The sequence below is a fragment of the Pundamilia nyererei genome, unplaced genomic scaffold (assembly GCF_000239375.1).
Source record: "Pundamilia nyererei isolate P.nyererei 1_Seehausen unplaced genomic scaffold, PunNye1.0 scaffold00033, whole genome shotgun sequence".
In the NCBI taxonomy this organism is placed as follows: domain Eukaryota; kingdom Metazoa; phylum Chordata; class Actinopteri; order Cichliformes; family Cichlidae; genus Pundamilia; species Pundamilia nyererei.
The window spans coordinates 3,261,238-3,282,246 of record NW_005187434.1 but is presented as its reverse complement, the minus strand read 5'-3'; the positions used below and the strand labels follow the sequence as shown (position 1 = coordinate 3,282,246).

Genomic DNA, 21,009 nt, shown 5'->3' with positions numbered 1-21,009 from the left:
ACGTCCAAAATACAGACGCCAGGCTCGCTGGTAACAGGGGAAAGCTGTTAAAAAGTGCGTCTCCAGGGGCCCACCGCCATTGTAGAGAAAAATAAACTGACGGGAAATGTTGAATAGGGTTAAAGAAGCCTGGAAGTCACAGTGGGGTCGAGTTACACACACACACACACACTTTCACACACACACACGAAGGAAAGGAGAAAAAAACAGGTTGGGTCCCGGGAACTTTTTAATACCCATCTCCGCCCCCGTTTGAAGCGTCAGAGCACCAGCTCTCCTGGGGCTCCAACGCAGAGCCAGTCCACATGCTCCTCCAAACTTTACGCACGGATGTACTCCCGTGGAAGTATTCAGCACTGGATTTTGAAGTGTTTCAGCTGAGCCGCGTTGTTCTAAATCTACTAGAAGCAGTGCCAGAGTCATTTGGGCGGCTTCGAAATCAAAACTTTTTAAAACTTTGTGATCCTTTTTTTTTTTAAATATATGACTCGCCTTATTCCAAAAGACAGATGCAGTAAATTTGGAAAATGGCCGGTGCCTTATTAAAGTGCTTAGTCTTGGCGCTCTCAGTATGCGTGCACAGACTTTTGGCAGACCCCCGCGTTGAGACGGGTGATGAATCCGATGACAGCGCCTCGACCCTGGCCTTTGTGTTCGATGTTACCGGCTCCATGTACGACGATCTGAAACAGGTGATAGAGGGCGCCTCACGGATCCTGGAGAAGACGCTCAGCCGGAGGACCAGACCCATTAAAAACTTTGTCCTGGTCCCCTTCCACGACCCAGGTACTTTTTCTACCTTTAACACAAGTTTGTTCTTTAACTAAAGAGCCACAACTTAAGAAACTTTTTTTTTTCGTGAAAGTGGATGTATGGAATGCGTATGTTTGTTAATTCATGAATATGATTATAATTTATTGGAGCATTGACTTCAAAGGAAAAGACTTTCTTGAATTACTACAAAGAGAGCGTGGTATTTTTATAGTTTCCGCGCCTTGCACTGATTTACTATTTATATCTGCCATTTACACACTTACACTTGCAACGCATCTCAGAACGTGTAGCAGAGTGTGCTGCTGCATAGCGGCTTCAGTGGAAGCCCACTTGTAGAGAGAAGTGAAACTGATGCAAGACGTCAAGCAGGGGAGGATATGTGAGCTCACAGTGGGTCTTGGGGACAGGTAAGGCTCTTCATCCCAGCCCAGCATCTTCCTTTCTATACGGGAAAGCTGCAGCTTGAAAATAAGAGTGCTCCAATGGGGGGAGGGTGTTTGTGCGCTGATGGGAAGCATATGCTGTCTGCTTATGTGTAATTACCCCAATCGCCACCCCACACTCACCCCACCCTACTCCTGCCTCTCCTCCCTCTTCTGCCTCGCAGCCCCCCCACTGGCCAGCCGGGGGGGGGAGTTGTGGGGGTTGCCTACCCTAACGCCACACATTTTGTCTGTGTTTAATGCGCCTATCCCCTTGGGGACCTTGTAAACTTCCAAGATCCCAGAGAAGCCCTCTGTGGCTGACGAAGAGGCGTGACAGCGCCGTCGGTGTTTCCTCTCAGGCACTCTTGAGAGGTCGACAAGCACTTGAAAGCAGCTGGAGAAAACACCGAGAATGAATTAGAAATGTCATGGCCCTGACACATGTCTGCAAACTCTGTATCATTAGTCTCACAAAGATACTTCAAAATTATATTTGACAGTTGGAATAAAGAGCAATGACACACCAAAATCATGAGGTATACAAGACTGGATGAGGGTCTTTTTCTGTAATAACTGTGATGAAGTGCTCGTGTTTATGGAGGGCAGCAACACAATGCATTCCCTCTGCACTGGTTAATGTTTACTGTTCTGTAGTTTGGCCCCAGAAGACATCCAAATAAGTGTCAGGCCCTGACAGGCTTTTATCCATCATCCTTGGGTCTGGAAAATGATTATTCCGTCATCGTGCAAACTGTCGCCAGATTTTTAGTGATTTGTGTAAAACAAAATGTTACGCTGTAATTTTGTCAGCACGGCCTCTCTTGTGCCCTGTGATGTGTGATTGATATTCATGTTGTGCACAAAGGCTGTGGGGCATCATTCTGGCCTTGATAAAATGTGCTTTGGCTTAATAGGGTTTTTGATGCTGTGTGCTTTTCCTCTGCTCATAAGGGCAAAGCTGCTAAGAGGAAACAAACAAACGCTCTCCCTTCTAAAAATTCCAGACCATAGGCGTTTTGTGGTTGCAATGATTATCCTGTTCTGTATAGGCATACACTCTTCAGAAATCAGAACAGAACCGGCTGACTGGGTTTGATTTTCTTCACAGAAAGGTTTTTTTTCCTGATGTATATTTTTAATCTGACAGATATCGGCCCCGTGTCCATCACCACCGACCCAAAGAAGTTCCAGCAGGATCTGCAAGAGCTGTTTGTCCAGGTTCAGACACAGATTACATAAATTAATAATTTTGTACGAATGAAACCTTTAGATTATGGTGAACAGTATGTGGATTGCCAGCCCCTAAAACTGTAATCATGATAAGCAGCACATCTGTTGAATGTTAAGAACCCCAGATTGTACTGAATTGAACAGTTATTCAAATGTTTACTCATATAAGGCACATCGTTTATGGGACCGGTTCTTTCTTCTTTCAAAAGTAAATTAGTGCTGCTTTTATGGGTAGTGATTTAAATGTATTTAAGAAACATTTGATGTGTCTCTCCACAAAATGGATGTGTTCAACAACACGATATCTGAATGAACATTTAAAAAATATAAATATATGATTTTTTTTTTCTGGAGTTTTTAAGCAAATGTGATTCTATCACACAGGGTGGAGGCGACTGCCCTGAAATGAGTATCGGAGCCATAAAGAAAGCACTGGAGGTTTCCCTGCCTGGATCCTTTATCTATGTGTTTACTGATGCCAGGGCCAAAGACTACCGCCTGAAGAGAGATGTTCTGCAACTGGTGCAACTCCGTCAATCACAGGTACAAGGCAGGAAATTTAAACAGGCCTCTTATACATCAGGACAAAACTGATACATACTTAATCATTCCAGTGTGTGCTCTTTATTCAATGTCAAACATCCGATAGATGCAGGCTTCTCTTTGATCAAATCTATGGTATGTAAACTGATTAAAAGAAAATAAAAACATGCCCACAAGCATCTCATTTGTATTCACTGGTGCTGAATACTCCCATAATGATCAAGATGCCATTTAACTGATGTTATCTGGAACACAGTTGAACCTACAAACACGAGCCCCATCCCACACTGTCTTTAGAGCCTCTGCATTTATTGCACGCTGTCACAAAAGGGATACAACAGCAATGCTGTAAAAAAGAAAAACCATCTGCATTCCAAAGAAGTTCCCGGGATCAGCTGAGTGCAGGAAAGTTGCTCGTCTCAGCCCCTACATGATGCATGACAATGAGCATTTGGAGCAAAGTGAAAGCGACTCAGCAGAAAGCAAACACTCAACAAATGTAATCCTCTTAACTCCTCTGTCCTCTTCGTTCCCAGGTAGTATTTGTGTTGACCGGGGACTGTGGAGACCGCTCTCAGCCTGGTTACAGGGCGTACGAGGAGATCGCCGCCACCTCCTCTGGGCAAATCTTTCACTTGGATAAGCAGCAGGTCAACGAGGTGAGAGCAAGGCAGAGTAACCGTGCTCTCTGACGACTGGCCACCGAACCCCCATTAAGCCCTCACACATAATGAATTAGCCCCTAAATTGGAACTCTCTAGTGTATTTGAATATGAAAGGGGTGATATTTTCTAATAACAGAGGAGAGCAGGAGCAGAACAACATCAACTCCCATTTGACCCACCGATAATAGATGATAATGAGGAATTCATTTAGCCTAATCAAATGATTCCAGTGCTGATATTAAACTTCCTGGTCATACGATACGGGCCGGTGGTTCCTTTATATCGGAAGCAGCATGTAACAGGAGCTGAGTCTCAGAAGCCAAAGACAGCGGGGCTCACTTCCCAAGCAGACGTAAAAGAAGCCAGAGTTTCCTCTGGAAGAGACACTGGTATCCTACATGTCAACACAGGAGATGGCTGGGCAGCGCTGAGCTGGAGCCAACAGCTCTGCACACTGGTGGCCCACTGAACCTCTGAACTCAGATGTGTTTGTGTGGGTCTTTGTGTGTGTGTGGGGGGGTCTGTTTCCTGTCAAGTCATGCTTGCATATAGCTAGACATACAATGCCTGTGTGTGTGTGTGTGTGGCAGCTCGTTTCATTATCACTCCATAATCCTACCAGCTGTTTAAGGAGTGCTTAAAAGTCATTTTAGTGTTGTCGTATTAAGGGAACAGGGGACCAAATGTAGTCTAGACCTTATACCTCAACACCAGATGGCTTTGTGCTAATGTAGCCCTATTATTTTGAACATAGTCTTTGTGTACATTTTCATATAAACAGGCTTTTTTTCCCCTCTTGGATTTACGCTGTCTGTCAGTCGCTTCTCTTTTTTTAACCTGTATGATTTTTTTAGCTCCTGGGTGGCATGCTTTTACCAAATTAATGCAAATCCTTTAATCCCTTAAAAATCCTCAGAAGTAGTACAAATCTAACCAAATATTCACCATTAATAGTAGTTTAATAATGTGCAGCCAAATGAAATATACAGTGTCTTTTTGTGGTCTCCAGGGGGGCCAGCGCAGAGAAAACAGACTGCTTATTTTACTCTCTAATCCCAGGATGTGATCTTTCATGGTTTCGCTTCTTCCAACACAGCTGCCCAGTGGAACTGGCTCCAGGTCCTCGCACAACAGTTTATTGTCAGCTCTGTGTAACACGCTCTTTACACGCTTTAAATTTTGATTGGTTATGATAAGTGAGTAAAAATGGTAACACAGACAACAGGCAATGAGAACCGCTGTCTTTAAAGTGTTGAACATTTAAAAATATCTGCGTTCTTAAGTGCCCTAAAGTGCTGAAGAACAATGAGGAATGTGATGTTTTACTGGGTGATGTGATGTTCGCTCAGAGAAAGACCTGAGATTTATTAGTTTTGTGTTTCTAGTTGGTGCATACATGGATAACTCGAGCACCTTGATGAGTTGTTTATAAGATTAGCCTCGGGGTCTTTTCTGATTATGGGTGCTGCAGCGAGTTAAGGGAAATGGCAATGGTAATGGTTGCCAGGCATAAAATCTAGGTACCTTTTACCCACAGTCCGGCTAAACAAAAGCACTGCTTATCCTGTAGCTGAGCCTCTCTATGTGGAAACTCCCACTCAGAAGGAGCAGGGGATCTGTCTGGGTCTCGTTTACTTTAATAACCTTGATTTGGAGCGGGCCATCTTCATGCAAATATCCGGTAAATGCTGTGTTTATACCTGCGTAAAGACAGAGCTGACCTCTAGCCCGCTGGGAGGTCTGGAGGCAAGCTGTTCTACCTTACAGTGGCGCGGTCACGCATTTTCTTCTTCAGGTAATGTACCTGAATCAATGTGGGGAATACACCATCACCCCAGCTTTAGGTAACACTTCTTCTCTGCCCCATCTGTCATGCTTCTATGAATAGCAGCAGGGGGTCTTTCCTGTTACAGCCCTGTAAGCCTGATCATCTGAGACACGCTGGATGAGGTTTCACGGGGACTTAAGTTCCTTTGCATTCCCAGTGGTAGAGCCAGGGAGAGGCTACGGCGCTCGGCTCTTCTAGACCCTGCAGGCCAGCCCAGACAGGGAACTGGCCCCACCTCTGGGCTCTTCTTCTCTTTCATCTGAGGTCCGAGGGCAGAGAAATGCCCACTCCTCTTTGCTCTACCGCATAAGACACAGACATAGATGTGGGTCACTTCTAAGCAGTTTCCTGCTCTGACTGTGACGACTGCACACGTGGCAGACATTACAGCTGTTTCCAGTTGTAAAATGGCAAGAGGAACCAGCTGCTGTCAGGACCTTGCAGACCCGATAGAGGAGAAGTCGAGGGCTGATAATTAAATTATCAAAGGCTTTCCCTGTTTCATTTTTACGTCTGTGTCGTAAAACGTGTTGGTGTTGGCCTCATCTCTGAAGGGCCTGCCGAGGAAATGTTTTCATTTGGCTTCATTACAGGCACAGTTAAACCGTGATGCCTCTCAATACGAGGTGAAAACAAATATTAGACAGCAGCTGCTTGTTAAGCGTTTGGAAGATGGACGACATTTAGTTTGCTGTGACCGCTGAAATAGGACTCTGTGAAAAGTCAGTGGGCTTTTGCTGTGCTTCTGTTTTGATTTGAGTGAAAACAAAAGAGAAACTGCATTTTTAATCAGTACCTCGCTGATGATTACACCCAGAGGGTCAAGCACCTGTCAAAGCTGAAATCCTGTAACATCACAGATTCCTGTGGAGAGCTGCTGAGGGAAATTAAAGTCTAAGTAATGACTGTTTTTACCATTATGTACAATCAGCTTGTTCAACCTTTCTGTAATCTTTGCTCAAAGTGGTGGAATGACTAAGAAGAGAGTCACTGTCTGACCTCATCAGACTTCTTCAGCTTAAACCTTTCAGCAGAAAAGTGTGAAACGCCTGCCTGATTCAGTTTAATGCTTAGGTTTAATTCGAAACCACGGCCGTTCCCACAACCCGATCCACCGCTTCCGCTTTGTCTTCTGAGGAACAAGCTTTATGATTAATAAAACCTGCGCCGCTGCAGCGGGACTGCTGCCTGACAGGCTTCCACTGTGAGAGACACTTTTTCTGGGAATACGTGCTTGAAAGTGCAGAAAACTGTATGTTATCAGTTTGACAGCTGAGCTGCTTCACTTTTCCTTTGTTTAGGCAAAATCCGTCTCATGAATAGTTTTGTGATGAAAGAATAGTCCGAAAGACGAAGAACAGGGAAAAGCAAGGGCTTTGTGGGGGCTTTCGGAGTTAAGGCCAGTGCGTCCTTCCTGTCCCTCTCCTGCCTTTTGAAGTTTACCTCTCTGACAGTTTGATTAATGCACTCAGGAATATCTTGCTTGGTTGTGCTCCTGCAAATGCTGTGTTTTGCCTCCTGCCAGGTTTTAAAGTGGGTAGAGGAAACAGTTCAGGCCATGAAGGTCCACCTTCTGTCCTCCAATCATGACAGTGCCCAGGAAAACAACTGGGAAGTTCCCTTTGACCCAAGCCTCAGAGAGGTCACGGTGTCACTCAGTGGACCAGCACCAGAAATCGAGCTCAGCGATCCTTTGGGTAACTCATTCCTGCTTTTCCTATTTATTCTTATCTACTCCTAGCATTATCAGTGCTTTTAAAGAAAGTCATGTTTTTCTTTGAAATAACATCTGTTATGTTTCCTTTTCCAAGGTCGGTCAGTTGGTGTAGAGGAGGGCCTTAAAGAACTCTTGAATATTCCCAACTCAGCTCGTGTGATAAACCTCAAGTTTCCTAGACCCGGTGCCTGGAAACTGAAGGTATTTATTTTGGTGAATAAATCACAAATGTGTTTTGTCTGACTTTTTTATGATGCTGAATTCACTTCACACGTTTCACTCTAAAGATAAGCTGTAGTGGGCGTCACACTCTGAGGGTCACAGGAGTCAGCAGTCTCGACTTCCGCGCAGGCTTCTCCAGCGTACCTGTTACAGAGTTCAACCACACGAGAGAGAGGCCGATAAAAGGTGTCTGCCATGTGTCTGTTAGCTCTTTGCCTTTTATTTGACCGAGACCATGTGCAGAAAATTACCTCATGCCGATCTTCCTTTGTCCTTCAGGGCTCCCATCCCATGTTTTACTGAAATGCACCGGCCTGAAGCCTCCAGGTCATCTGAGCCATGTGGAGCTTGTGTCAGGCTCAGGCCGCTCCTTGCGAATGATCCCTGTACCGCTGCCCTCTGACCTTGGAAAACAAGGCCTGTGGAGTCTCCCGGAATTCCGCACCCCTTCCCAGAGCTTCTTCATCAAGGTAACGGGCAAAGACGAAGAGGGCTACCGCTTCCAGAGGCTGTCCAGCGTCTCCTACACCAACATCATTCCAGGCAAGGCATCCCTCTTCACCAAAGCCACACTGCAGTGTCTCCCATACCTCATCAATCTCTTTATAGCCTTTAACCTTTGTTTCCTCCCTTGTGCAGATGCTCCAGCTGTGAGCATGTCGACTGTAGTGAAGGGCGTTTATATGCAGCCAGCTGTGATTGGCTGCTCTGTAAAGAGTGACATTCCCTACAGACTAAGATTCACCAGAAGTGGAATTACACTGGGAAGCGAGAGGTTCTTTCAGTGAGTCTCTTCTCTATTTGCTCAGCACTCCATAACATTTGGCTCGCCTTCCTTCCGATTCCCTCAGATCCCCGAAGCTTCGCGCGCCTATTACCTCATTTAAAAGCATTAATTAAGTCACTCCCTAATCTTACCAGTGGGCACGCCTGTAAAGCATTAGTGCTGCCTCACTCTTGCATTTTATTGGTTCATCTGTCAACAAGTGGATATATACACAGTTGATTTTCTAAACATCACATACTCAATTTAACAAAGCAACTATTTTGTCTTGGTGTTGACTCTCTGGCTTGAATTACTTTCATGAAGTGCAGCTGACTTTTGATGAAAATTATTTCCAGTGCGTGGATGTGCCAAAGAGCCACTGGGTGTGACATGAAATAAGAGGAATATGTGCTGGCCAATAAACCAAACGTGTCTTTGCTTCAGGTATTCTGCCGTTGCATCATGGGAAATTCCGAAGGCATCAGCCGAGGACGAAGGCCCGTATGAGTGTATGGCGCAGAGCAGCGCAGGGCAGGGGTGGGCTGTAACACAGTTAACTGTTAGAGGTATGTCACACAACAACAATGCAAGCGCACACTCCCCTTCAGTTGGACGTGGGTGCGTTCCAGCCATTTAGATACAAACCTCTGCTTTATCGTTTAGACATAAACTAGATAGAAAGCATGTCTGCACAAATATTTGTTTTAAACATTGTCTGCACTCATGTTTCCACTAAAACAGATCCTCCTCCGGTCTTGAAGCCCCCAGTGAATGTGACATCTTCTGTGGGAGGCGTGGCTGTGCTGTCCTGTCAGGTGGAGGGAAATATGCGCCACAATTTGACCTGGTACCGAGGGGGCTATTCTATCCAGGCACGGGCAGGGAGGGTGAAGCTGCTGCCCAACTCTTACCTGCAGATCAGCGCTGTGCGGGCTCAGGATGCTGGGGAGTACCGCTGCGTGGCAACCAACGCCTACGGAGACAGCAGAATCGCCGTGTGGCTCCACGTCCCAGGTATGATAGCCCAATACCCTGCGGCTCATCTGCTTAAACATTTAACGCGGCAGGGCTTAACGGATCCTCGCGGGCCCCCGTCATCTGTTTTCCATTATTGCCTCGACCTCCTTGCAATCAGATTAAGCCACTTCCTTTTCTCATCAGCAAAGACTTATGCGTGTTGAAAAGTGTGGCGTCTACTGAGGGAATGCACTCAGATATTTGCAATGACTTCAACAAACAGGCAAATAAATATGTCTTCAAGAATATCCTGTAGTTATGAAGTCAGACATGGAGTGTTTTTGTAATTGCTTTGCAGCCCACAGCATCAAGTTTGCTCTTGTTAAGCTTGTGATAGCTATAAATGACATCATGCAGCCTGTGACAAGGCCCTGAGTCATCGTCTGCTTTTTATTTTTTTTAATTTTTTGCCTTCCTTTGATTTCAACTGCAGAGGCTCCTTCTGTGGTAGTGCACCCGCAGTCCCTGGCTTTCTCCCAAGGCGATGAGATCCGCCTGGTCTGCTCGGCGTCCGGCTCCCCCCCTCCCCGGCTCTTCTGGAGCCAAGGCAACGTGTTCCTAACTAATCGGCCGAGGTAAGAGGGGAACTCTCAGCCCACTCGGCACCTCTGGCACAAAGGACTCAGAGAGTCATTACGTTCCACTTGACCTACATGCGCCATCGCCTCATCTTGTTTGCATCGCTTTGGAAATTTACATCTACTCATGTCAACCCTTTTTTTCCCCCCAAACCACAAGTATTTTATATGTCAGCAGTGAAATATACATTCGCACACACACAAATTTCTCCCGTGACACCAAACAGCAGCATAAAGATTCAGAGAGATGGATCTCTGTTTTACATCTGCGCTTGTAATCAACAAAAGTATCAACAAACATGAATCCTGTCCACTGTACGCTACAGGTTCAGTCTGAACCAGCATGGAGTTCTAACCATTAAAGGGGCCCTCCCAGAGGATGCTGGGAACTACACATGTCTGGCAAGCAACGAGGCTGGGACTGCCTCTCAGTCTGTGTCACTTAGTTATGCGGGTAAGTCAACACATCCCGACAGATGTCTGGTTGAGGATGCCAGCGCGAAGATATATTGCTGGAATTAGCCTTTCGTCATTCGGAGTTGTTAAAGTTTCTGTTCTGAATAATTGCTTCTCTTCTGACTTCATTTTTAACTTCCAGTGACATGAAGCATTTTTGCCCATGTTGACTGTTTTTAAGGCGCATTTCTTTTAATGATATCCAGCAGGATAGAGCAGAGTATACAGCAAGCGAACATGGCCACATACAGCTCTGTCTCACACGACGTGATGTTTCTCTCCTTGTTTGGTGAGCGCTGACAGTTGTGGGCCTGAAGTTTCACTCACGGCTGTCAGTTAGTGCTTGACAGAAACCGTAACACTGATGGATTATGGCAGCATTTTCCTGGGGCTTGCTGGTATTATACGCACTTGTCTCTGAATGTCATTTTTAACAACACTGATCTGTCAAATCAGGGAAAACCTTATAACACAGTAGATCATCTCATCCTTTCAGCTCAGCTGCCTGGGTCTAAAGTATAAGCATCATTTTTACATTTCTCATGCCCTTGCTGGTATAAACAAACAGCACATTACTGTTCACGTACAGTAGCGCTGCATGAAAGACTGGTGCATTGCTATAAACTAAAAAAAGGGGGGCCTAACATAAGGCCCGGGGGGCAGAATTGGCCCAGCAAAAACTCCAATCCGGCCCACTAGATGTCTTTAGAAAATGTGAAGGAGAGCATAAATTTTGGACTTTAAACTGTAAGCTTGTCCTACTGATAGACCTCCAAAACAGCCATTCATACTAAACCAAAGTAATGCAGAAATAGAATTTGCAATTAAACAATTAAATAAATAAATGAATAAAATAGAACAACAAAAATGCCCCACTTTAAAACCACAGGAGAATCTGGCCCACGAACTATCAGTACTTCTGTAACTTTACACATTTATTTGTTACAGTTTAAGTCCACAGAGTCATGCTGACAAATTTCTTTATTTTACTATAGCAGCGTTTCTTTATCACCTGGAAAAACTGAGACGCACCTTTGAAATTCCACTTCTTTTTCGTACAATGAGATATCGCAGGGTTTAAATGTGCAGTTAAACTCCTTTGCACCGATAGAAAGGGGATTTTCACTGGTCCGTTTAAAATCAAAGTCCCGAGGCCTATGATGTAAAATGAGTTGGACATCCCTGGAAGAAAAAGTTCATCCCACTGATTTTTTTGTTCTGCAGAGGCACCAAGAATAACAGTGGTACAGCAGGTTGTGCTAGTGACTGTTGGTGGTGATGCAACTCTCGAGTGTCAGGCCACAGGCTTTCCGTCCCCTCTTGTCCACTGGTTCAAAGGTGAGTTGATGCCATACACAGTGCTTTTATTAAAATGACTGTGGAGATGTCTCTGTTAGAGGACGACAAGCTTATATTGCTCGTACTTCCAGGTGAACTCGAGGTGGGCTCTGCCCCTTTTGTTGAGCAGGACGTACATCGCGGGACGCTGCACATTCGTGGCGTGCAGGAGGTCGACGCTGGTCAGTACAGCTGTGTGGCGAGCAGCTCTGCTGGAACCTCCTCTGGCACTGTTAGTCTGGTGGTTGGAGGTGAGGCCACACTACAGTTTTCCACATAAAACTTGTATTTCTCTCACATTTATACAAAGGAAAAAACATCCATCTGGCACCACTCTTCCTTCCACAGCGGGTCCATTGTTTTCCGAGGCACCGGCTGACGTGACAGCCAATGTCGGGGAGAATATCACCCTCCCCTGCACTGCCCGGGGATTCCCGCAGCCGACGGTGACCTGGCGCAGACAGGATGGCAGACAGATTCTCATGCGTTCAGACAGCCACAGTAAAAGAATGCAGCTGGAGAACGGACATCTTCTAATCCAGAGTGAGTTATCACAGCAAAGAGCTTTGGTGTGCTGTGCGGCAGCCTCACGGTTTCCCTGCTCGAACTGGCTTGACTCAAATTGTGCAAGTATATATAGAAGAGTATCATATTAAATCCAGCTAACATTTTCTTAAGAGGCGGGAGAGCCGGGATGTCATTGCCATTGGTAAAGTTACAGTAAACCGATGCCTCTCCAATATCCATCCTGCTAAAAGCATTATCTCTGCTCTGTGAAAAGACTCTCCTTAAAATGTTGTTAATTATTTGGCAAGAGAAGGCGTCTGTCTTTGTCCTCATCAGGGCAGGGGGATCAAAGCTGTGAACTCTGGAAGATATTTCAGCCTGAAACATGACTATTCTTAGCCACATACCGTGATGCTTTGTGCTCCTGAGACTAAATGTTTATAGTGTGAAATATAATATTGGACAGGAACAGACATATTTACATGGGCCGTTTCTGTCACTGTTTCCATTTGCGGCTGCCCTCTGACCTGATTGGCTCCATCTGCTACAGATGGCTTTATTTTCTTTTTTTTACCTGCAGTTTCAGAAATGTCTCTGTTCATATTGCGTAGTGCTCAAACGCCACTATCTCCTTGAATCGTGCTCCTCACGGGTTACCTTTAATGCTTTATCCTGGAATCCTTCAATATTTGCTAGGACAGAAGAATTGAAACATATGTTGATCTTCCAAGATGTGATCTCAAGAGAATTTACTGAGTGGGACAGCAGGATAGCAGCTGAGCCAAACCCATTAATCCTGTTATTTTCTATTTTTAGCTCCTAATTACAGCACTGTCAGGCCAATAATACCAGTTGTTACTGAGTAGGGGTCTTAGCTGCTATTAGCATGAACTTATTTAGTTTTTTTAGATAGACTGTTTTCTTTCTTGGTAAGTGTGATGATGCTGCTACTCTCAGATGTATTGTAATGTGCAGCGGGGTGCATTTTTCAATGATGTGTGTTTGACTGTAGGTGTCTGGCTGGATGATGAAGGTCTATACATCTGCGAGGCCAAGAACCAGTTTGGAACCATCAAATCTGAAGCCAGAGTTAGTGTCACTGGACTGGGTAGGCTCTTTTTGTGATCCCATATATGCATGTAGCAGAAACACACAGAAGGACACTGTGGCTGTAACACATATATTCCTGCTCTTGTTGTTTAATAATCATTTCAAATCCTTTTTCTTGCAGAGCCACCTCTATTGGCCCAAGTTGCCCCAGTGATCACCACCGGGAGCGGTCAGTCACTTAGTATTCCTTGCATGTTGTTGGATGGAATTCCTCTTCCAGAAAGACACTGGTCCAAGAATGGAAAACCTGTAAGGCTGGTAAAAACATCAAACTCAAACCTGCCTCTCCCATGGATCATATCTGTGTTTGTGTATGACAGGAATATTTTTACTTTTTTCGTTTGCACAGTTCCATCTGAACAGAAGGATGTTCTTGAGGAGCGATGGCAGTTTATACATCGAAAGAGCCATCCCAGAGGACACTGGGATTTATGTGTGCACTGCGGTTAATGTGGCAGGCTCCGCGAACATCACAGTCAGCCTGGAGGTTCACGGTAGGAGAGTAAAGGAATAGTAACACTCACATTACCAATAAAATCAAAGCCAGCAAACAATAAGCACAAGCAGCTAAGACAGGCTTATAGTCTTGGAGATACTCCAGAAAGTAACTGACTCAAATTATTGTAGTAAATGACCCGCTGAAAAATCCCAAATTGTGTGTGTAATTTACATTTTTGGCACAGCCAGGTTAGTTGTTTCCCACTTTCTTCAAGTCTTTATACTAAGCTTCCATAATCCAAGCTAAACTAAACTTACATCTCCTACATCTGGTTCTATCGTCATATTTAATGTGCACTAATAAAATATCAGCAAGAAAATATATGAGCCTAATCTAAAAGCAGACCCTTTCACTCACTGAATGCACTTTCTCAGTGCAAAGTTTGCAACCACAGGCTATATAATTGGACAATTAAGCCAAAAATGTGCCAACTCAGCATGGAAAACAATTTTTGAATGAATCGACCACCTGTTGTCATCACAGAGAGAGGGCCTGCTTTATTGCATGCTTTGATAAATGGAGTCATGAGCATGTAATGACAGACAGCCAGGATCACGGTTCATCATCAGTTTGTAATGAAGAAATGCCTCAAACGCCGATGTTGCTGGTCAGCTGAGGCCGGTGGTAATGCAGCAGCAGATCGCTTCTTCACGCTCAGTCAGACAGCTGTGTTTTATGACCTTATTCTTCCACAGTGCCCCCAGAGATCAGCGCTGGTCCGTACCACTACATAGCCAACGAGGGTGTAGCCATCAGGCTATCATGCGAAACCACCGGCGTTCCCAAACCAGATGTTGTCTGGTCCAAGGTAACACTCGCAACCTTCAGCTTCAGCTCAGTAAATCAAGCGTGACTTCCACAGCACCGTCTAGTCCAAGGTCAGCCCTTTGTATCAGTTCAGCTTACAATGAGTCATTATTAGCACTTTGGAAATAATTATCACAATCAGGCAACAGCAAAAATCAATACTCAACAGTGATGGGATCTAGATTATCCTTAAGAGTGCAATCTTGGACCGTGCCAGTCAATACAAGCATAACGATATTAATAAAACCAGAATCAAATCAGTGTGAAATGACTGATAATGAAAAAGGTTTTTAATTCTGAATTCATTTTGAGGCACACTGAGTTACTCTGGATATTTTTTTTATTTTACACAAACATCTGTAGCACTTCAAATCGCCTTCACTTACTGTGATTACATTTACATAAATACAATTACATTTTTTTTGTCTTATTCAAACAGTTTTCTTTTTTTCCCCTCTGGTCTTTTCTTTGATTTGTCAGAACACAAAAAAACAGAACAAAACAAAACACCACCAACAAAAACAGTTTCCACTGCAATCAAGACTTGATTAACCTGGCCAGGGAGGGAAGTAACCATGGCAACTTTACTATATTGCTGCTTGACTGGTGCAAATCACCCTGTTTTTATTGTACCTTAGGAATCTATTTCAAGACTTTCCCGCATCCCCTCCTAGTACAACACTTCATCATATCACGAGAGGAAAACACAAAAGTTTATGTGCAACCAGGCGGTGCTAAGCCGATGCTCTCGATCCATCCAGGATGCAAAAACAGATCTTATTACAGCTTGTGTGGTACTGCAGCGTTGCCTTTGACAGCCGCTGCAATATAACAGATTAATAATTTGTAATGTTGCTAAAGCTGTGAGATAAATATTGCCTGGTAAAAAGTGTACATTTATCTTTGACGTGTAGTGAAGCAGAAGCGGCGGTTTGTATACTGTTAATGCATCTGTTTCTCTTCCACCACTGAAATTAGGAACTGCAGTGATATCATCTTTTCTTTAAAGGCAAGAAAAACATGGCCGATGAAATACCCTGCCACTATTACATACCCTGTACTAATACTACCCTGCACGAGGTCAGCATGCTGTTGTTGTCTACATGTTGCTGAACTGAGCCGGATTTATATTCCACCCGGCCTTTCCCCTAACATTTTCAAAATGTTACTCTAGAGTCAAGTAAATTTACCTTCTTGTCAGATAAAAGTGTATCTGTTAAAGCGCTTTAATGTTCAGAGCGAGTGGATGCGCAGCTGCCTCGGTTCTTGTGTGTGCACGCTGCAGATAGAGAGCAATCCAAAGGGGTGGCCAGTAATTCCATTAGACATCAAAGGTTGGGTTGTAAACCTTGAACTAATCTTAGCATCCATGCGCACGCTTGTGTGGAGGACTTTTCTAATATAATATGTTCTGTCTGATCTTATTCTGCCAGGGGAGGCAGCCCCTGCCCAGGGACAGCTCCGCTCTTCAGTCTGACTCTGAGGGACACCTCCACATCCCCAACCCCTCCGCCGAAGATGCAGGCATCTACATCTGCACTGCCACCAGTCCTGTGGGCTATGCTAGTCGCGAGATCCAGCTGAGTGTCAATAGTAAGGCGAACGGAGGCAAACAGTTTGCGTTTGGAATTGTAAAGGAAGTGCCTATGTGGTCGTCTAACAAGTTCTTTTGTTGTGTTCAAGCTGTGCCAAAGATAATGGGCGTGACTGGTCACGACAACACAGTAAACATGGCTGCAGAGGTGGGGGCAGAGGTTGTTCTCCCGTGTGAGGCTGAAGGGAGTCCTTCCCCGTTAGTCACGTGGAGCCGAAACGGGCATCCCATCCCCCCCGTCACAGCTGGGTAAGAGGAAGCCTTACCTCACCCCGACAATCATGCAGTTAAATGTCTCAAATATAAGCTGACATAATCCAAAAGCACTAACCATACTTTACCTCTGACTTAACTAACACCTGAGTCAGCTTTTACAAAGAGCTCTGGCTGTTGTTCAAAGCTTCTGCTAACATGTCGTAATGCCTCTTGAAGAGCGGCCAGGCAGAGGCAGCAGAGACTAGAGAGCTGTGTGTGGGCATCACCAGTTGGCTAAACCGAGGTAAAACATCTGGTCCCACGTGGTTGCCTGATTCCTGGCTTTCATGTGTGGTCACTCTGAGCGCAGACAGGCAGGCAGGCTGCCCCGAGACACGAGCTGGATGGATGACAGGCAGACTCTTTGGGCCAGACACCAGGCCGAATCATTTAGTGCAGATAGAAGAATGACAGAGGGAGTTGAAAGCCGTTGTGACTCAGATACAGTATGACTTGTGTGGGGTCAGGAAGAAGGAAACGGTGGGGGGTGGCGTTGGAGGGAGGGGGTGCCAGGAAGAGGGGCGGAAAGTGAACTGACAGTGGAAGAGATACAAGTTGTGTCTGTCTGATGTTCAGATTCCCCGCGGTGTTTCGGCAGTAAAACAACATGCTGACTCTTTACTAGTCCTGTCTGATGAGAATAACACATCCCTGTGAACAAACCCAGCGTCATGCTTTGCATACGCAGGGACCTATGGAAGGAGCGGGCTCTGTAAAGGAACTTTAACTCCTTTGAGCTACACTCTGAGGTTCGGAGGAAATAACTGAGGGGTGCTGATTTTTAAAATAACTTAAACAGTGGGAGATGATATTTATCTCAGTTTTTTGTTTTTCTCTTTCTTTTTTCAATACTTAGTCAGAAGATTTGGTCACAGGAGACCTGATCCTGATGAGGCCAATTTGTCCCAGTTAGTCTTTGGCCAGTCGCACTGTGTACACACATGACACCAATGTGGGGAGTGATGGATGAGCGAGAGGGGCTGTTCATGTCACGCGGAGCAGCACCGCTGTAGCCTGAGCTCACATTAACCACTGCAGAGGCCGCCTTTCAGTTTTCGAGCTGGATGCTGTCGTCTCTCCTACGGCTGTTTGGGGAGGTGGGGGGGTGGGTGAAAGACATTACACCATATGTGCGTCTAAAATACAGAGCTCTTTGTGCTTCTAGCCCGTTTCCACTTAGACAGGCGTGTTATTGTTAGAATTTGGTTGCTTAGCAGACACACTTATCAAAGATAAATCGCAGAGGTGTGTTTACATTGCTGTATATTATACATTTGTACAGCTGGATAGCTTCTGTAGCATTTCAGGTTACCACACCCTCCTTTAAAGTTGCTGACCCACAGCAAGCAAGGCCTGACTTTGGAGCTGAGGTTGTGTACTGGAGCGTATGTGATGACCACCATCTGTCCACTTGTTTGACTTTGACAAACATCAAAAAAACAAATGGCAAGTTGGGCCAAAACGTTGCTTTGAACTTAGTTGGTCCCAGGAAGGATGACGCTTTGACTTTGGAGACCTGTGCAACCTTTCATTCGAGCTCCACCATTAAGTCAACCTTTTGATTTTCACTTTATCTTTATTTCCTGACCCCGCGGTCGTAAACGCACAATAGCTGCACACGCAAACAGAAAAATCCACATTGATCTTTTTGAACCTACAACCTTTCCCATGGTGATATTATCAGGTCAAACACTGCTGACCCTTTCACATTGTAATTATCCCAGACAATCGTAAATGTGAAAACAGCAACTCATTGCGGGAGTACTTAGCTCTGGATGAGGTCCAGACCTCGGCTATTGCTTGCTCTTTATGAACTCTAACCCTCACACATTTTCTTTTTCCATTTCAACAAAACAACATAATTGAATAAGGATCACTAAGTGTTTGACAGCATAATTAAATTTATGTATACCTGTCAAATGCTCTGATACTTGTTGTACAACCCAAATACCAAAAAAAAAGAAAAAGTTTGGATGCTGTATAAAATGTCAAACAGAACGTAGTGATTTGCGTCTCTCATAAGCCCACATTTTATTTACAATACAGCACAGAAAAGATATTAAATGTTTAAACTCTGAAAAAATATGAGCTAATTCTGAATTTGATGGCAGCAACAAATCTAGAAAAATTGGGGCAGGGCCATGTTTACTACTGTGTAGCATTCCCTCTTCTTTTAACAGCAGTCCATAAACATCTGGGAGCTGAAGAGACCAGCTGTGGGACTTCTTGGAATGTTGTCCCGTTCTTATGTGATATAGGATTCTAGCTGCTCAGCAGTCCTAGATCTTCTTTGTCATGTTTTTCACTTCATGATGCCAGATGTTTCCAGTTGGTAAATGTTTTGAACTGCAGTTCAACACCCAGACTCTTCTGCTATGAAGTCATTGTAATAGATGCAGTGTGCAGTTTAGCATTGTTTTGCTGAAATGTGCAAGACCATCCCTGAAAAAGACATCATCTGGTACAAAGTTTCTCTGGAATCTTTCTAGCTTTGCAGATGTGCAAGCTGCCACTTTTGCTATTGCACCCCCTGCAGGATTTTGAAATGAGTGCTGATAACATGACAGACGCTCCCTCTCTTCCTTGCTGCAGAGATTTTTGTGTCCATTTTCTCCAAAAAAGAAGTTAAAGTCTTGATTCATCTGAACACTGAACAGTTTTCCACTTTTCCTCAGTCAGCTTTAAAGGAGTTCTGGCCTGCAGGAGGTGGTTTATATGCATGCTTCAAAATATAGGAGATATAGGAGAGAAAAAGAAAACAGACACACCTATTTTATCAGAACACAGTAGCTGTAGATCTTCAGTGACTCATAAAGTTCTGTGTTTTCTCCATGTCTTTGCCCTTGACCCCTAACCACTCCCCAGGTTCACTGTTTTGCCTTCAGGCTCTCTGAAGATCACTGATGTGCGCCTGATTGATAGTAAACTGTACACCTGCACTGCAGAAAACCCAGCAGGCAACGCGTCCCTAAGCTACAATTTACACATTCAAGGTAACTCCACAGGGTTTCAGTAAAAGTTGAAGTTTATGGAAACTTGTTTGTTCAGCCAATATCTTTAAGTCTCTGTGTGAATATATCACTTATATGTGAGTTGTGTGTATGAATACAGTTCCAAATATTTTTGCACATAGATTTAAAGCCATTTACCATGACATACTCAAGTCACAGTTTTATGATGGGCTGCTGTCGAGCCTCAATATTGCATTAACAGCTGGGGAATTTCATTCATTTTTATGCACAGTTCTCTATGTTTGTTTCATTTCAGGTTTGACAGTTGATGCGAAATCAGTTGGTTATCGGTAGTTGTGGGCCATCCCTTTGTTATTTCTTCATAAATTTAGCAGGAAAAGGGAACTGGAGATTATTCAAAGCTACAGCATGGACAGCCTGTAACTTGAATGTGATAAAGTTTGTGTCAATGTTCAAAACTATGTGCATCTAATATTTAGGATATTTGTTTTGTCCTCAGCTAAACCCAGGATTCTGCCAGCACCCTCCCTCCTGAAAGCCCTGCTCGGCCAAACAGTGACTCTACCATGTATAGCGCAGGGAGAGCCGAGCCCTGAGATCAGCTGGTTTCGCAATGGATCACCTGTTGGGGACAAGAATGTTACACCCCTGAGGATCCAGCAGGTCAGCCACGCCGACCAGGCCGCCTACCGGTGTGTGGCCTCGAACAGTGCAGGACAGGAGACCTTGGAGATCAAGCTGGAAATTCTTGGTGAATGTCACGAGTTCAATTCCTCAGACCTGCTTGTTCACTTGCAGAACTATTAAATTGTGACTCATGGTTGTTTTCTATGATATATCTGAATAACTATTCGCGCTATCACTGGTCATATGAAGGTTCACTAATGATGCATCTGTTTTCGGCCCTCTCAGCGTTTAGAGGCACATTCACTTTAGGCGCACATTGACCGTACAAACTGCCAAACAGTGAGCTATTTGACCTTCTGATAAACATTCACAAAGGGAGATGACTTCGGGTTAAGAACTCAGAGTCGTGTCCATTTGTACCGAATCAAGCTTCCTTGTTGTTATTTACGTGATATATAAATAATATTATTCTTCCCGATCAGTCCCCTTTTATATTTCCATGCCCTTGTTCCTCTCTGACACATGCTCTTACTCATCTGCAGTCTGCCTTTGATGCTTTCCCAGCTTCCCTACTTAATCATTTACTCATTTTCAACATCAAGGGGATCAAGCGCACAGGGACATTCTAACCTCTCCTAAACCAAAACTCATCTTTTAAAAGCAAAAAACTGGATTTTCCCATTCTTCTTACAGATGTTCAGGCTTTAACAGCTGTTGCTTCTTTTTGCAGCAACCCCTGTAATTGCTTTGATTCTCTCTATTTCACGCTTGACTTGTTGGTTTCAGTTTGATTTACATGTGCCGTTTGTGTGGTCCTGTCACTTTGTGTGGCATTTTTTGGGGTCTCTCTCTTAAAAAATGATCTTGATCTCAATAAATAAATAAATAAATAATAAATAATATAATAAAGAGATAAGAAAAAGAGGTCAGCCTGGCTCAGGCTGTCAAAGCACGATGCACGCTCTGGTCATTGGGGAGAATCTGTTCGGTTTTTCAAATCATGTTTAGATCCTATTGAGGCTTCTGCTTACTCCGAAACCTAAAACTAATTGTCATTGCACCTCTTATTTATTAGCTGC

The 21,009-nt window shown here is 44.4% G+C and overlaps 1 protein-coding gene across 1 annotated transcript in view; it reads left to right on the top strand.

Annotated features, from left to right (window-relative positions):
- Positions 1–312: 312 nt before the first annotated feature.
- hmcn2 (hemicentin 2) overlaps positions 313–21,009 on the top strand; it is a 45,128-nt gene continuing 24,431 nt past the window's right edge. Inside the window, exons 1-24 of the mRNA XM_005729543.1 lie at positions 313–786; positions 2,347–2,417; positions 2,814–2,972; positions 3,509–3,631; positions 6,991–7,162; positions 7,277–7,383; positions 7,470–7,590; positions 7,684–7,947; positions 8,044–8,188; positions 8,615–8,736; positions 8,912–9,184; positions 9,621–9,762; positions 10,092–10,219; positions 11,446–11,559; positions 11,652–11,810; positions 11,908–12,102; positions 13,079–13,174; positions 13,298–13,425; positions 13,526–13,670; positions 14,371–14,483; positions 15,916–16,075; positions 16,166–16,325; positions 19,197–19,324; positions 19,803–20,054. Coding sequence (XP_005729600.1) covers positions 528–786; positions 2,347–2,417; positions 2,814–2,972; positions 3,509–3,631; positions 6,991–7,162; positions 7,277–7,383; positions 7,470–7,590; positions 7,684–7,947; positions 8,044–8,188; positions 8,615–8,736; positions 8,912–9,184; positions 9,621–9,762; positions 10,092–10,219; positions 11,446–11,559; positions 11,652–11,810; positions 11,908–12,102; positions 13,079–13,174; positions 13,298–13,425; positions 13,526–13,670; positions 14,371–14,483; positions 15,916–16,075; positions 16,166–16,325; positions 19,197–19,324; positions 19,803–20,054 — 3,736 coding nt within the window. The 5' untranslated portion in view covers positions 313–527. The remainder of the gene's footprint in view (positions 787–2,346; positions 2,418–2,813; positions 2,973–3,508; positions 3,632–6,990; positions 7,163–7,276; positions 7,384–7,469; positions 7,591–7,683; positions 7,948–8,043; positions 8,189–8,614; positions 8,737–8,911; positions 9,185–9,620; positions 9,763–10,091; positions 10,220–11,445; positions 11,560–11,651; positions 11,811–11,907; positions 12,103–13,078; positions 13,175–13,297; positions 13,426–13,525; positions 13,671–14,370; positions 14,484–15,915; positions 16,076–16,165; positions 16,326–19,196; positions 19,325–19,802; positions 20,055–21,009) is intronic.